Source organism: Ursus maritimus, unplaced genomic scaffold (genome assembly GCF_017311325.1).
Source record: "Ursus maritimus isolate PB19 unplaced genomic scaffold, ASM1731132v1 scaffold_21, whole genome shotgun sequence".
Classification (NCBI taxonomy): Eukaryota; Metazoa; Chordata; class Mammalia; order Carnivora; family Ursidae; genus Ursus; species Ursus maritimus.
Window position 1 is genome coordinate 51,643,062 of NW_024424564.1, and position 16,733 is coordinate 51,659,794.

Genomic DNA, 16,733 nt, shown 5'->3' on the forward strand with positions numbered 1-16,733 from the left:
GACCTTCCTGCCCTCATAGAGCAGAGAACTCTGGAGACATGAGGCCCAGGGCAGGGAATACAGATGTGGGGGACCACGGACCCTGGCAGGGAGGGGAAAAGGGGCCCCAGGGCAGCGGCAGGGGAGGGGAGGCAAGGTGCGTACCCCGGCCCACGGGTAGGGCCTCGGCGTTGCAGCACTGGTCCACCAGTTGGTGGCAGTGCTCGCTCAGGGCCTCCAGCTGCGCCTTGTCACAGGACACCCCCAGGAATCTGGCCAGCTGCTCCACCATCGTTACCAGGTCCTGGAACACAAGAGCAGAGAGCAGGGAGCCCGTGAGAGGCGGCACCTTTGCTGACGCAGGACTCTTGGCTGGTCACTCACCAGGTGCTCTGCACACACTTCCTTACTTAGTCCTCGAGACAAGCCTGAAATTGGCCTCATCTGGAAATAAATCCAGGTTAAGAAATTGCCCAAGGGCACTCCGTTCTCAAGTGGCAGAGCTGGAATTCAAACACCAGCCTCTGGAAGACTTGGAGCAGACGTGAGGGCTTGATATCACTGTGGTCATTTTATTTTTATTTTTTTTAAAGATTTTATTTGTTTATTTGACAGAGATAGAGACAGCCAGCGAGAGAGGGAACACAAGCAAGGGGAGTGGGAGAGGAAGAAGCAGGCTTCCAGCGGAGGAGCCTGATGTGGGGCTCAATCCCAGAATGCCGGGATCACGCCCTGAGTCAAAGGCAGACGACGCTTAACGACTGAGCCACCCAGGCGCCCCATACTGTGGTCATTTTAAAACAGCAGCAAGACAGAAAAACGCACTTCAGAACCATGCCAGGAGCCAGACCAGTTCACTCTCGTCTTCCTTTTCCTTCCATGCAATCAACCGGAAGGAGCTGGCACTTGGAAGAACAAGGAGGCCCCTGGGGACCCCAGAGAGACCCCAAGGCCAGCCCACCTCACCCAGCAGGAGCAGCTGGCTTGGTGTGAGGATTCAGTTACCGTTGACTTGATGGACATAAAACCATCTCTGGGGCCTGGCACTCCACCCTTCCGGATTGTGGGAGCATTAGTGACACAGCCTGCGTCTCGGGAGGGTCACACACCCGCTCACCACACGGCCTCCCCACCACCACCTTTCTCCCTGGGAAATACCAAGGCGCCTCATATTCTCAATCTGTGCATGGCCAAATGTGTCCAGAACCCCGACCTGTCACCAGGCAGTCTCCAAACGCTGGCAATGTCCAGGTCCCTGCGAAAGGAAAACGCTGCAGCCTATCGCCTCCTTGATGGTTTATAAAGCAATTCACATATTCAAGCCTCTGAGAAGTCCTACGATAAAGAAATCCATTCAATTTCTTTATGCGGCAGTTCACAAACCTTAAAAAAAAAAAATGTTCTGGGAAAGCTAAATGGGGTGTCAGCTCGTCTCTGGATTCCCAAGGTAATCACCACTGGGCTCCGCGTCTGCTTTCACAGCTGGTCCCCGCTCAGGGGCTCCCGCAGGAGATGGGCGCAGGTGCACGGCTCCAAGCCCCGTGTGCAGAACTTGGCCGGGATCAGGGGCACAAGAAATGTTAGAATAAAAAGGAGTAGAAAGAGCTCCTCTCGCTCGCCCTGCCACTCCGTATCTCTGATTAAAAGAAAAAAAGCAACAATAGAGGGGCGCCTGGGTGGCTCAGTGGGTTGAGCGTCTGCCTTCGGCTTGGGTCGTGATCCCATGGTCCTGGGATCAAGTCCCACATCAGGCTCCCTGCTCGGCCAGGCTCCCTCTCCCTTTGCCCCTCCCCTGCCCCGACTCAAGTTCTCCCTTGCTCTGCCCACGCTCTCTCTTGCAAATAAATAACTAATCTTAAAAAAAAAAAAAAAAAAGAAAAGCTCTGACAGAGATTAAAGACAGCGGCCCTCAGAAGGGACACCCCAGGAGAGGGAGCCAGACTGCTGGAGCGGCCAACAGAACCTTAATGGGGACACCACACCACTGGTGTGACTACCAGCCCGGGGAGGAAGGCACGTTTGCCAGCGCGCACCCAGCTGCCTGCCTTGAGCCTGCTTCCCGGTTACAAAGCCGAGCTGTGCAGGCAGGCAGCGTCCCAGGCACAGACCAGCTCCGGACAGCTTGTGGGGCCTCCCGAGCGTCCCTGGTCCAGCCCCAGCCCTGCCATCTGGTCACAGTCAAGACTCCTCACCTGTGGCTGGCGAGAACACCTCGCCGGTGGCTGCAGGACCTGTGGCGTGACACATGGGGCAGTGGGCGCAGCGTCCACCAGCAAAAGGGGAGCTGTGGGGACCCCTGGGGGAACGAATGAGGTGGCAAGAGCCTAGGAGCTAAGTATTATCATCCAGCCCCAAGATGAGAACATGCCAGGCCTGGCCAAACTCCTGGAGACCAAGGATGTTCACTTGGGCTATTTTTTTTAGAGTAAAATGTAAACAGGGCGAATTCCTAAAAATGTGATGTACAATCACTTAATCTCTATTAAAGACATCCAGACCCTTACTGATATTTCTGAAAAAAGAGTAAACAATTAGAAATTAAGACCTTGACGGCAGTAAAGTCCATTTGGTCCCTCTGGCATTGGGAGCATGAGTCTGGGCGGAGACAGGCACAGACCGGGCTGGCGGTCTGGACTTAGATAGAAAGCAGCCCATCTATAAACTTTTGCTGAGGGGCCCAGTAAGGCAGAGAATGAACATTCACCTCGAAGGGCCTGGAATGAATCCAGAGTAGCCAGGCACCAGTCTGTGTTTTAGCCACGAAGTGTACGTAAAGGGTGTGTCCTGCTCCCTCGTGGTTTAGTAACTAAAAGAATGGGGTTTTTATTTGTTTTTAAAATATTTTATTTATTTATTTGACAGAGAGAGAGTGAGAGAGAGAGCACAGGCAGGGGGAGCAGCAGAGGGAGAGGGAGAAGCAGACTCCCCGCTGAGCAGGGAGCCCCACGTGGGGCTCGATCCCAGGACCCTGGGATCATAACCTGAGCTGAAGGCAGACGCTTCACCGACTGAGCCACCCAGGCGGCCCTAAAATAATGGTGTAAGTCCCTCATTACTGAGTCCCCCGCAGCTCCAGGAAGTGCCCGCCGTCCCAGCACCTGGCCCCAGCAGGTGTGCGTGCAGCTGAACAGGCTGGGGCTTCTCCTTCTGCACCAGGCCTGTGGCACATGCATGCACTAGCATGACCCAGGCGGGCACTAGCATGACCCAGGCAGGCACTAGCATCATCAGTGTCCCAGCACACCCACCCCGGGTTGGCGCCCGGGGGAAAAAGAAAGCTCATGTCCACCAAGACGCAGGAACATTCACAGCACATTATTCATAACCACCCCGAACGGAAACAACTGGAACGGCCAGCGACCCCAAGTGGATAGATACGTGGTGGCGTATTCCGGCTGCAATGGACGCCACACGGACGCAAAAACCAACAGGCACACAAAGCACAGATGAACCTCAGACGCTACACGGAGCACAAGCCGCCAGACGCAGCGCGCACACCCGGGTGTCCATTCCTCGGAGGTTTGAAAACAAGCGGCACCAATCGAAACCAACAGAGGTCGGGAGAGTGGTTGCCTCTGGGAAGCGGACGCATTAACCGGAAAAAGCCAGAATGTTCTGGATCTCGATCTAGGTGATGATCCCGCAGGCGTGTACTTGTAAAAAGTCTATCAAGTTGTATACCTGACCTCAAGTGCCTGCTACAGCTCCCCGACAAGTGAGAACAACAATGACTGCTGAGTGCCCACTAACCGCCAGGCCGGCCCTGTTCACAGATGATGCCTCCCCATCCTCTGTGACGGAGGAGCGGTCCCCTCTCCTGGCTCAAGGCCCAGACAGGTCCCAACGTGAGTGGTTCCAGGTCAGCCCCAAGGAGAGGAGGGAGTTGGTTCCCCAGAGGTGCCCCTCCGGTGCTTCAGCCATTGGAAGGCCACCGGGGCCTGGGAGCCCTGTGATGGCCTTGCTCACGTGTCCGGCAGCCAGGTAGGGCTGGTGGCTGGGTCACCCATTCTCCCCGTGGCGTCTCTGGTGGACACCTGGGCATCCCACATGCATCGTGTAAGGCCAGCCCCAGTCCCCGAGCCCTCCCCCAGCTCCTGCTTGCAGTGTACCTACCCGGGTCTGGCCCAGGTCAGTGTGGGAGGCTGCACGAGGGCACAGACACCAGAGGCAGGACTCACGGGGGGCCCCAAGCCACTCGTGCCCCTCTTTGAGCTTGAGTCATGTGGCCTCCCGCTCGTGGCATCCCTGCTGACTGTCCTACAGTTCCCCCAAACTGAACGAGGCCGAAAGTGAGCTCTCCATCTTCATGCAGAGCCCGCCCTTCCTTCCATGTTTCCTATCGGATCTCCGTGTAACCAAGTCCAAATTCCACACCGTGCCCTGCCGACCTTGCCCAGCGTCACCAGGTGCCCTCCCCAACGCCTGTCCCCACCCCCACCCCCAGGAGCCACGTGGACTCTCGAGCATGACAGGCAGATGAACGAACGCCTTCGCGTGGGCCACGGCCTCGGTCAGGATGCCAGGCTGGTCTGCCTGGTGCCGTCCTCCCCTGCCCACTTGCCGCCACCACGTTACAGGGAGCGGTTGGGGCATGGCCCTGGGCAGGGAGCCGGGGCAGCCCACCCCACGCAAGTGCCTCAGCAAACCGGGCCACTGGCTTCTTAACAAGGAGGAAGGGCTTCTACCCTGAAGGCCATCCATTCGACCCACAGATACGTCCTGTGAACCTGTTATGCATCAGGCACCGACGCAGAAGCATAAACAGGCACCGACACCCCCCCCCCCCGGGGGAGCTTATTCTGGTACGGAGACAGCGAGCAAACGCTAAAATACAGCGCAGGATGGTGGATGCTGGGGAGAAAGATGAAGCGGAAGGGAGACGTGCTGGGATGGAAGGGGCCAATTTCAAGTGGGGACCCGGGGCAGTGTCACTGATAGGAACCCAGACCCCAAAGAAGTGAGGGAGTGACCCATGTGGACACCGGAGGGAAGAACATTCCAGGCAGGGCCACAGCAAACAGAGGCCTGGCTGAAGGAGGCTGAAGGAGCAGAAGCGGGCCAGCGTGGAGCTAGACACCCAGGCTCCAGGGCACCGCGTGGGCCCTGACCTGCACCCGGAGCGACGTGCGGCCAGAGGGGCACAATCTGACCAGCGTGGGTGCCACTGGAGCAGCGGCTGCACAGCGCACTGGCCTGAGGGGACGCAGGGAGGCTACCCGGGAGTCTACGTGAGCCATGATCTGGGCCGGAAGCGAGGGTGACCTGGACCCCGGAGACTGAGGGACAAATGGTCAGATAAGGGGTGTATTTTGAAGAGGCCACAGGACTGGGAAGATGGACGCAGGGTGTGAGAAGAAGTCAGAAGTTGAGGCTGATTCGTGACTGTCACCTAAGTGACGCAGACGGAGCTGGCTGCCCCCGTCTCACAGGGAGGAGCCGCGGAGGATTTGAGGGGAAATCTCCGGTTGGGTTCAGACACGCTGAGTCCACGGCCTCCACCAGACACCAGGGAGAAAGTGCAGGGGGGTGGCCAGTGGACAGCGAGTCTGGGGAGGGTCCACATCTGGGCTGGGGTCACCGGGGAAGGGAGCGAGGATGGGACAAGAGGAGAACCGAAGCGGGCTGAGCACCAAGAAGAGAGCAGCCAGGGACGCCGGACCTGCTGGTATCCCGAGCACCGGGGAGGCGGTGATCGCCTGTCGCCAGCTGCCAGGGGGCCAGGGGGCGGGGGAGGTGTGTGTGATGTGAACAGACCGCCGGACCAAGCGACACGGAGGCCATGGGTGGCCCCGACAGAGCACCTGGGGGTCCGGGGGCAAGCCCGGCCGGGGCGGGCTCAGGAGTGGGGACAACTCTGAGGGACCTGCAGCCAAGTGGAGCAGAGGAGCCAGAGAGAGAAGGGACTTCGGGAAGGTTTGCCTTTTGTCTGCTGTGAAAGAGGGGAAACATCAGAAAGTCCCTCCAGAGAGGATACGGCCCCAGCAGAGAGAGAGAAGCGTTCTAGAGTTAAGTGCGCCAACACACACGCAAAGAACTTCGGGTAGGACTGGCACACGATAAGGCCCTTGAAAGTGCTAACGGCAGTGAGGATGGGGCGCGCGACGTGTGAGCCCCCTTTCTAGATGGCGAGCTCTCGAAGGCACAAGCAAGGTCCTGCCTTCCACTGTTCCAACAGCACAGCCGAGCCTAGAACGTTCCAGCAGCAACCACCTCACGCCATCCCCTCCCCCACGCCCCGTGCCAGGCACTCAGCAACACTCCCCATGCGCACGGATTCGTCAGCAGTTGGAGTGCTGCCGCTGCGAGGCAAAAAGGCCGAGAGATGGGACTTTCGGACCCTGCCATCTTAGCCCTTTGCTGCGAGCTGGTCGCCTGTGGAGAGGGCGCGAGGTGGCGGCAGGCTGAGTCTGGGGGCTGCTCTTCTCCACGGCGAGGCAGGAAACGAACCAACAGGGCTTTCCAAAGCACCGCGCACTGCCCAACCCAGAAACTGCCCCTGGGGTCTGGGGCTGGGGCTGCGGCTGGAGCAGCGTCCCCGCTCTGCTAGCACAGCCCGGAGCCCCAAGCACTGGCCCAGGAATATTCTGGGCACACCTGGAACTTCTGAGTCTTTCACCCGGAAGCCGGGGATCTTGGAGAGAGCTGCTGCACACTCCAGTCATGCCCACTGTGGCGCCGGTGGGGCTGGGGGCGCCGACCCGCACAGCTGCCCCCCGCGGCACTCACCCGGTGCATGTCTTCATACTTGAGGAAGAGCACGTTCGAGTCCATGCGGTGCTCCCAGAACTCCTGCACATGCTCGAACCAGGAGCCGTAGCCTACTGTGGAGACAAGGGGACAGGTGAGTCGCAGCCTCGGGGGATCAAGCACGCACAGTGCGGTGGCCTGGCTCCCTGCCTTCTGGAAGGCTCCCCTCTCTCACCACCAGGAGCCGTGGCTCAGGAAGGGAAGAACAAGCTCTCGGCTCCGGGGGTGGTCCCACAGACAAGCCCCTTCTGAAGTCCCGCGTCCCCTGGTGCTTTGTGTGCAAGTCCCTCCTGCCAACAGTTCTCAACCCCCTTCCCTACGCACCTCCTGGCCACCTTGAAGACCCGACCACTGGGCAAAGGCCTCTGCTCACCTGGGGGCTGGATGCTACCTGGCTCCCATGAGTTTCTGTCTAACACACGGTCGCGGGGAAGAGCACGAGCCCAGGGGAACTGAGACAGGGAGTCGGCGCTGCTGGTGGGGGTTGGATGACGTGCGGGAGGTGCGAAGACCGAGCACGAGACCCAGCCAGGAAGGAGGGCCACAATCAGAATGCCGGGTGGAAGCAGGACGTAGCAGAGACAGAGAGAGGCAGTGTGCTCCGTCCTGACACACGAGCCTCATGCCCCACACCACAGCCCCTGCGCCTCCCACGCTCCTCGGGGCCTTGGCTGGGGATAAGGGTCCCGTGGGCGGGTGGGGGATGTGCCAGGCAGCGTAGCCAGGCTGCTTCGAAATGTTCTTTATAAAAACTACAGATTCTCACGCACCGCTACTCACGCTGAGATGAGTCTCCCAAGGGGGCTTCCGCATTAAACAGACGAAGGCCTCCGCCAAGGAACGTCTGGCCCTGCCCGGCACCAGCAAGCACCCGGCTGGGTACTAGGTGCCGGCCAGGAGCGGCGGCCGCACCACCTGCACCCTTGCTCACGTGGGTGCCCATGCGTCTCACAAACACTCGGCTTGTGGATCCCACTTCGGGGTCTGGGGAGCAAGGAGTTCCCAGCCTGGCGGGACTCACCAAGGAGACTGACGGCGAGGATATGGACTGATCAACGCTGGCAGGGAGGCACCGTGGACGCAGGGGGGCCCCGTCCCACGTGGGGACAAACCTTGAAGGGCGCACAATGGTTGCAAATGGACTTAGAAGAGTAAGGAACACGAGGCCATCAAGGTGGCTCGGAGCACAGGGGCAAGGTCAGAGGGGAGAGAGGGAGCACAGCGGAATCGTGGAGGACACGGCCTCCGGGTGAGGCAGCCTCTCCAGGCCTGCACTGGCTGTGTGACCCGGGCAGGCTGCCTCACCTTCCTGAGCCTCGTCCTTCTCGAGTGGACTGACGAGAGAACCCACGCCTCCCAGAGCCGGCCGTGCGTGGTGAGAGCGCGTGTGCAGGCTGCGTTCCCTCTGGCGGGACTCACGCTGGGTCCTGCTCACTGCCGAGGGGCACGGAGGCCGAGGGGGGGCAGGGGACTGCTACTGCCCCTGCCGGAGCCACACCTGGAGCAGAGAATATAGCCTCTGTCTCCAAGTTGCGGAGAACCTTATAGACTTAAACGCCTGACCGAGGTTGGGAAAACTGAAGACCCAATTCCCGTGGCGGCCACCACCGCAGCCTGCCGTCTCGCCAGCAGGTGGCAGCACAGCCACAGCCTGGCCCCGCAGCACAGAGGGGTTCTGAGGGATGGGGAGTCGAGGGGAGGGCGCTGAGGACTGGCCTTAAAGACCAGAACACGGCAGAAAGGCCCCCTTCAGGCCAACCAGACCCCAGCTCGCAGTTTATGAGGAACGAAGCAGGGGCTCTAGCAGGGGTGGGGGGAAAGAGGCAGAAATGACAGAACGAAAGAAGGAAGATTCAGCCAAAAGGCCCCGTTTGGGACCCGCTGCAGGGTAAATCCTGGCCGGCGAGGACCTCAGTCTCCTCACTGTAGAGGTCTAGCGGCTGGGCCTGAGGTCCCCGGGCACCCCTTCTACGGCCAGCCCGGCACATCACGCTCACTCCATACACCCTAGGTGGGCCCTAACAGCCAGGCCAGCCTTCCCGCTTGAGAGAAGACGAGGCAGAGTCCAGAGAAGGGAATGAGGACCAACTCACCAATAGGTTCATGATCACAGGGGCCCCGAGAGGAGAACCTGCCTCCCGAGTCAGTGCCCGAGCTGGTGCGCAGGCCAGGTGACCCGAGCCCTGGGACAGAGCATGAGTCCGACAGCCATGAACAGAGGCCGATAAATCCCTGTCATTCCAAGGCACTGCCTGAGGACACTTACAGAATAGGCAAGCAATGCCCCCCGGGGATGATGTGGGGGCTGAGCAGGAGGGTGACGTGGGGACAGTGAGGGCTGAGAGTGATCGCTGCACACGAGAACACAGGTGGTGGGGACAGTGAGGCATGGGGACAGTGGTCACTCACGCAGGGTCAATGATCACAAGGACAGCACATGCCCGTGTCCCTCCGAGCCCCAGTCGGCTGGCGTAGAGAGGGGTACAGACCTTGCTGGTGGGGACACTGCCCTTCCCACTCAGGATGTGTCACCCTGGGAAGGAAGCTCCACCAGGGCACCCCCGGCCTCTGCCCACCGGGGTCCCTCTGCTCCTGGAGGCCAGCGTGCTTACCCAAGCAGATTATCTGGAAGAGGAGCAGCTCACTCTGCGCCCCCCCCCCCCCCCCGTCTGGGAGTGACCCGCCTACAGGGTGAGGCTTCCACACTCCTGTCACCTGGGCGTGCAGTCCCAGGCACCCCCGCCCCGAGTACACAGGTCACAACACCCACGTGCAGGCTTGCGTCAGTGGGCCCCCCACGCTCACTCCATCAGTGTGCGGTGACGGCCACTGCTCCTCCTCAGGGGAGGACGAGGGCCTCCGAGGGCCCGAGCTGTGGTGCCCTGGCTGCCAACGCTGGGAGAGCAGAGAGACCGTGGGGGAGCTAAGTACACAGGCTTTGGTGGGATCACAGCAAGTGCGTGTGGCCTTGAACTTCAAAGGTTGGGCTGTGGCCTTTAAAACACGGAGAGACCTGTATTAGGATAACTTTTAATTCCTCTGGTCTGAGCAGGAGGCTGATTTAAGGCCAACACCAGGGAGCAGTTTGAACCTGGTGGACACTCGCTCTTTATAGGCCACCGTCCCCACGCTGGTAGCTGCGTCTCTAGAGCCAGGAGAACATGCTGGGACTTAAGAACATGGTTTTGAAAACCACATTAATGGCTTACTCCAAATGCCTGGCAGACCAGAAAGGGCCTGAGCCAGGCGGTAGGTACGCTGGGGGGATAGGGAGGCTGGGCAGAGGGTCTTCCGCAGGCTCCAGGGCTTTGGGGGCAGGTGCCGTGGCCTCCTCCCGTGGACCCTGCCCCCAGCACCGCTAAAGCAGATTCAGAATGGCTCCGGCACCGAGGGCCCCGGGGGCTCCGGTGCAGCTCCCATGAGGGTCTGGCCTTCCCGGAGCCTTGGGAGGCAGCAGTGGTCCAGCTGCCCGACGTTCAGCGGGGGCCCTATACTCCCGGATTTCCCCTGCGCACCTCACCCTGGTCTTGCCACACAATCTCACTGCAGAACCTGAGACTGGGTCACACAAGTGGACGGCGGGGCTGAATGCTAAGACTTGAGCTGGGAAATAAATCGTCTGGGTCTGGATTCAATTCAAGTACTGACGTGGCCCATCTCAAGCCTTGTGGGCAAAAACCCTCACGGAACTCCCACTGGCGGTCCCGGAAAGGTGCCACAGAAGCCATGGACAGCAACAGGGGAGCCATCTCCGGCAGGTCCCTGTGCAGTGGGTGTGACCCGGTGTGCTCCTGCCCCGGGGAGGGAAAATAGGGGAGGGCCCCGGCAAGCTGGGTCCCCCCTCACCCTCTGCCCTGGGAACAAGCTCCTGCAGAGCACGCCCCGCCCGTCACACAGCACGCGGCTGCGGGGCCAAGTCTCCCGCCCGATCCTCAAGTGCAGCTCAAGGCCCACGGGGCTCTCACACGAGGCCACAGCCCCTACTCGGGCCTCTGTCACCAACAGCAGAACTCTCCCAGCCTCCCTTTTTACTGCAGAATCCAGGCAGGAAGAGGAATGCTTTCAACTGGGGACCTTCTCAGAACCTCAACAATGCGGGTGAGAGGAAAGGGCGTCTGAGTCGGACGCCCGCTCTGTCACGCCCCTGCTACGACCCCCGACAAGCTTCCAGTCGCCCGAGCCCCGCTTCTCCGCCTGTCAGCGGGACAGCAGGCCCCACCTGCGTGGTCATTGGAGGAACTGGGGCAACGTGGGCGAAGCGCAAGCACATGCAGGGGTTCAGTGAACGAGCCGCCCCTGTCCTAACGTCCGCGGAGGCCGAGACACTTACGCTTGTCGTTCATGAATCTCCGGCAGAACTCCTGGAAAGTGCCCCGGTAGCTCATGGTCCGCAGGGAGCGGTGGAACTGGTAGTAGGACACCACCAGGTCCTTGGGGTTCCGTGCCATGTATATGACCTGAGGCGGGAGGGAGGGGCGGCTCAGTCGCTGCTCCTCTGACCCACTCTACCCTGACACCACATCTCCAGCCCCAAGGTCAGCCCCAAGGTCGGCCCCAGATGCGTGCAGCCTCCGTCCCAGCAGAGGTGCACTCTCATCCGTGTAAAGGCATCTGGTGGAATGAGGCCCGAGCATCTGATTACGTTTCTGTCCTGCGCCATGACTTTAAAATGAGTGGAAGACAGAAACAGGATGGGCCCGACACTGGTCATGAGAATCAGAGGCCGAGAAAATAGAGAAAAATCAGAGACCGTGAAAGCAGTGGTGGGTCCTCGGCCTGACACAGGGGCAGAGGCCAGACCCAGGCTGGTCAAGCCCAAGTTCAACTGTAAGGAAAAACCCAAATTAGAAACGTGGACAAAACGCTGGGGATATGAGCTCAAAGATGGCCTCTACCGGGTCTCTGCACAAACGGGCCTCTAGGGTCTCCAGACTGCAGCCCTGAGCACTGCTGGACCGGCTCTGGTTGCTGGGAGCTCAGCCCCGGGGGTGGGGGGAGTGGGGTTACCTTAGAATCGCCATTGTGGAGATCAGAGGGCAGGAAGCGGTAGGGAAGGTGGCTTTTGATGAGGCGGGGAGACGTCAGCTCCTGCGGAGGGTCAGAGGGAGAGGCGTTCAGAGGACACGCAGCTGCTCATTTGCCTTGAGGCCTAAGAGCCAGGACCCGCACTCCACAGAGAAATTCCTCACCCGACATCTGGCCACCCTCCAGACTGGACAAGACGTGGTCCCTGTCCTTGGGCACCCACAGTGTGAGCCAACCAATCATGGGCCGGGGGTCTGCTCGGGGGGGGTCTGCTCAGAGGGCCCGCCCACGCCATGAAGGGCAGTAGAGGAAACAGGAGGCCGAGGTGCACGGGGGCACCTGCTGACTCAGTCCCATCAGCATCAGGCCTTCCTGCTGCTCCTGGAATGTGCCAGGTCCACACACACTGCTGCCCCTGTCCCAGCTCGCCCACGTGGCTCCTCTCTCACGACCTTACTCATCTGGCCACCAGAGAGGCCTGCCGCCCTGTGTCCTGTCCCCACACGGTGCCGATCACCACGTAACCACGGCTTCTTGCTCCTCCTCCCTGGCTGGTCTCCCTCCCGGGAATGTAAATTCTCTGAGGGTCAGGACACAGCCTGGTTGGTTTTGTCCTCCGCTGCACCCCGGGACCCAGAGCAGTGCCCCCTGGTGGGCACCTGGCACGGCTGTACCGAAGGGCTCCCGGAGGAGGCGGCCTGGCTCGGATGCACGCGGCCACACAGTGGGGTGCAAACACCCAGACACAGCTCAGCGCACACTGGAGGCCACGGTGCAGGCAGGGACTGGTGCACACAGGCCTCTGGACTTTATTTTGAGAGCAGTGAAACAGGGGGCAGGGGGTGCTCACAGAGCTCTGCTTCGGAATGCTCGTACAGCGGGAGAATGGACGGGGTCTACGCAGGAACTGAGGCCTGAGCGGAGAGGTGACAGGGAGAGAAAGGGAGAAAATTTCCCAGCTGCATCCGAGCACGAGGACGGACCACACTTGGGGCTGCTTGTCTCACTCCTGACACCAAATACTGGAGGCGACCACATCCTGCTCAGCTCCCGTGGCAGGTGGGGTGAGCCGAGCAGGGAGTGCCCTGTCTACCGCAGTCGCCCACGTCACCCACTCTTCCAATTTCGGGGTCACTGGCGTGGGCTCCGGCCTATCACTGTCTCACTAGGCTGTCTAGGGGGACCGGGAGCTCTCTGCTCTCCCTCCGCCCGTGGGCCCCCTGAGCCCCTCAGGAGCAACTGTCACCCCGGGTCCCCAGAGAATGCGAGCGGCCAGGTGCCTCTGGCTCACAGCAGTACCTTGATGATGTCCAGGCCTGGCTGCGGGTACTCCAAGACCGGGAGCTGCTCATCGATGTTCATCAAGCCGATCTCATCGGGGTCGGCCCCCTGACTCACCAAGTAGACCACCTCCTGCAGCAGGCTCGTGCCTGCACGGAGAGAAGTCCCGGGGGCGGCGCTCACTAGAAGCCCACGCGCCAGCCCCACCCTCCCGGCACCACCTGCTGGAGACCCACAGGCCCATCCCACGCCTGGCCGGCTACCAAGTGCGGAGCCCTGTGGGGCAGGACACCCCAGGGACAGGCAGGCCCCCCAACCAAGAGTGTAAGCCCTGGGGGAAAGGTGGCACCCGGTGCTGCTTCTGGCCCCTGTGTGCGGTCCCCACTCTGCTCGGGCTTTCAGCTCCAGGTCACCACCAAGGAGCCCAGGGCTATCTCATCGCCACCCTACGTGACCTCTTGGAAGGAACAGACACCTCAGGCCAGTGCCTCCTCAAGACTCCAGTCCCTTTACTCCGGGGGTGTCAGTCTGCTGCTCGCTCTCATGTCCCCACCCTGACACTGACTGCCCCAAACACTGTCTCAGACCCTGCTCTCCTGGCTGCTTGCACTCCCCAGAGGGCCCCATGCCATCCCCCCACCAAAGCCAGCTCCACACTGCCCCCCCCCCGTCCATGCACGCAGGAACGCACGCTGCCCAACGCCTCACAGGGACAGGCCTGCCCCCACAACGAACGCCAGCCCTCCCATCCCGCTTGGGCCTACACCTCAGCGACCTCTGGATCTGCCGTCGAGGTGAGTGAAGAGCGGCCCCTTCTATCCCAGGCGGCACTGCGAGAGCCCCCAAAGCTCTCTGCTTCGACCCAGCTCCCCCCACCCATCGGTCTGGTTTCAACAAAGCAGCAGATCGGCATTCCAACACGGACATGAGGGCATCCCTCGTCCTCAAAGACCCTCCGGCGGCCTCATGTCTCCTCAGAGTAAGGTCTTCCCCACAGCCTGTAGGCCTGTCCACGGCCCCCTGTGCCCCCACCTGGCACCTCTGACTGCCTCTCTCTCCGTCCGCTGAGCTCCTACGGGCCTCCCTGCAGGTCGGGGCGTGCCAAGCTCACCCCCACCGTCGGCATCTGCTGGCGCCTGCCTGGAGCCCCTTCCTCCCTCTGGAGGCCCTTCAGGTGTGCGGACTCCCGGAGGGGCCACATCTAACTCCGCACACTCCCCGCTCCCCCACACCGCGCCAACAGGCCAGGAACAGCCTGCGCGTTCCTTCAGGGACTCCCCCCCTCCTGTTGTGAAGACATGAGCCTGGTTCTTTGCTGTACCGGGAGAGCCAGCACGTGGCCGTGTGCAATTCCTATTTTCTGAATGGACAAGCAAACCTTGGGTGCTGAGTAATCAGAAGAGGATAACTTGATCGAGGAAAACTGCCTGGAGGAGGCAGTTTTGTAGCAAAGGCACTGAAGAAAATAGTGTGAAACAGAAATAACTTTACCTAGTAGCCACAGGATCCTCCCACCAGCCTGAAAGGTGGGGACCATCACCCCCATTTCCAGAGGAGGAGCCTGAGGCCAAACTGTGCCCCAGGTCACACGGCCAGCGTGTGGCTTCCACCCTCCTCCTCCTGGTGAGGTCTCCCAGCGGCCCAGGGCACCTGCATGGGGAGTCCAAGCCCTCCGAAATCAGACTGTGGGCAGAGTTCCCAAAACAGGCCTCTCCTGGTGACATCTTCAGGACCTATCTTTAGTGCTCACTGCCCCCAGGCCTGCAGCCCCCACAGGCAATGACCCAGACAGACTGCCCATTAACATCATCTCACACCAACATCAACGTACCAATTCCACAAGCCCCATCCTCGCCTCCATTAAGTATCTATGCTGGAAGACCAGCCCCCTTAGAGCCCAAGGAAGCTCTCCACCTGCCTCCCCACTGGCCTGTCCCCAGTGGCCCCCTCCAGCCCCTCCATGTCCACTTCCTGCTCAAGCAACTCGGCTCAGCCTTCCCCGGCCTTCAGCATAAGCTACAGGAGGGCCCTCGGCGCGCCCCATGGCACCCGGGTGGCCAACGGGACACACAGGATGAATAAAGCGAGCAGCCCCTGGCCTCCCCAGGGCGAGAAGCCAGCTGGCAAGACGTGACAGAATGATCACAGGAAAAAACCAGCTAGAGAGGACGATGACAATGACCACTCACTGTCACTGAAGACCAAACTCGGGCTGCGTCGTCCACAAGGGTCTGCACCAGGTGCCGCTGTGCCCCAGCCTCTCCCCACTGGCCTCTCCTCTCCACGTCCACTGCCACCGCCCTGGCAGTGCCCCGGATGTCAGCCCAAGCCCAGCTGGCCCCTCCACCCGCTCTCCTGGCCACCACGGCTGTGGTGACCCTCCACCCGCCGTGTCCCGGCGGCTCTTGGCCCCTCTCCTTTCTCCACCGCTCTGGCACTCCGGGCTGTGGCCGGGTCTTCCACCTCCCCCAGAACACAGCACCCCCATGGCCCAAGCCCTCAACAGGCCGCCCTCCTGACTGACCAACCTGATCCTGGAGCCGCCACTCCCAGAAGCCTTCCCGGACACCCCGTTTCATCTGTAGCCCTCCCCACCCCACAGCACCCCATGCCTCTGGTCCTACTGCATTTGGTGCACTGGGCACGACTGGGGGGGCTCGTGAGGACAGAGAACGCGTCTTAGTTATGTATTCGTTCTTATGGCTACTGTAGCTTCAAACAGCAGTTACTGCCCCACAGCCTGGAGGTCGGAGGCCCACACCGGCCACGCTGGGCTCAGATCAGAGCGTGGGCACCACCGCTCCCCTCTGGAGGCTCCAGGGGAGAACTCCTTCTCCCGCTGTTCACAGCTACAGCCATGCTGTGTCCTGCTGCCTCCTTCCTCCTCGGTCAGGAACCCCCGTGAGCACACCCAGCCCCCCCGAGTCCAGGATAACCTCGACCCGAGGGGCAGCGCACTGGCAACCTCCATCCTGCTCGCCACAGAAGCCGACACGCTCACAGGCTCGCGCGTTAGGACGCGGACGTCTTTGGGGGGCCGCTGCTCTACTGACCACCCTCCCATCATGTTCCTCGCACGGCTCCAGACGCGGAGCAGGCACTCAGGAAGCGCACAGGCCTGGCGACTGAGCGGGGCTCCCCCTCCCCCGCCCACCCGGAACCGGGACTGATCTTGGACTGATCTCGTAAGCGGCGTCTGTGACCACTGTCCACACAGCCCCCACACCGGGGCAGCTCTCCCCCGTGCGAGACCTTCCCTGCCCGCTGCGGACACCCCCCTCAGTAGCTGTGGGTCTTCTACATGGGAGTCAGGTCAGGGTCCTCCCTTAGGATCTGGTGAAGGCCATTGCAGGGGTATCCCCCCACCCGCCCCTTTAGTCATCCAACCAGCCTGCACCGAGAGCCGGCCCTGGGAGCCCTCCTCCCCCCCAAAATGTGGCAATGCTCCCCCTTCTTCACAGGGCTGTGGGGGGCAGGGCCACCAAGTGAGCAGCTCCGAGTCAATACAAATGAGCGTCTCTCCAAGCTCCTAAGGCCACGACAGGGTCCACTCACCAGGACCGCACTCACACAAGGACACAGCACAGCCTCCTGCCAACTCAGGCCACCCTCATCCCAATAAGGGACACAAGCTGTCGGGCCCCTCCATCAGAGGCACATCCTGGGCAACAGGTGACACCGGGGGTGGCGGGGGGGGGGGG

General features: G+C 61.1%; 1 protein-coding gene across 1 annotated transcript in view; it reads right to left on the minus strand.

Annotated features, from left to right (window-relative positions):
- Nucleotides 1-16,733, minus strand: part of SULT4A1 (sulfotransferase family 4A member 1) — a 37,145-nt gene that overhangs the window by 2,728 nt on the left and 17,684 nt on the right. The window contains exons 2-6 of the mRNA XM_040637677.1: nt 13,051-13,181; nt 11,734-11,814; nt 11,057-11,183; nt 6,706-6,800; nt 145-283 (exon numbers count right to left, since the gene is read on the minus strand). Coding sequence (XP_040493611.1) covers nt 145-283; nt 6,706-6,800; nt 11,057-11,183; nt 11,734-11,814; nt 13,051-13,181 — 573 coding nt within the window. The remainder of the gene's footprint in view (nt 1-144; nt 284-6,705; nt 6,801-11,056; nt 11,184-11,733; nt 11,815-13,050; nt 13,182-16,733) is intronic.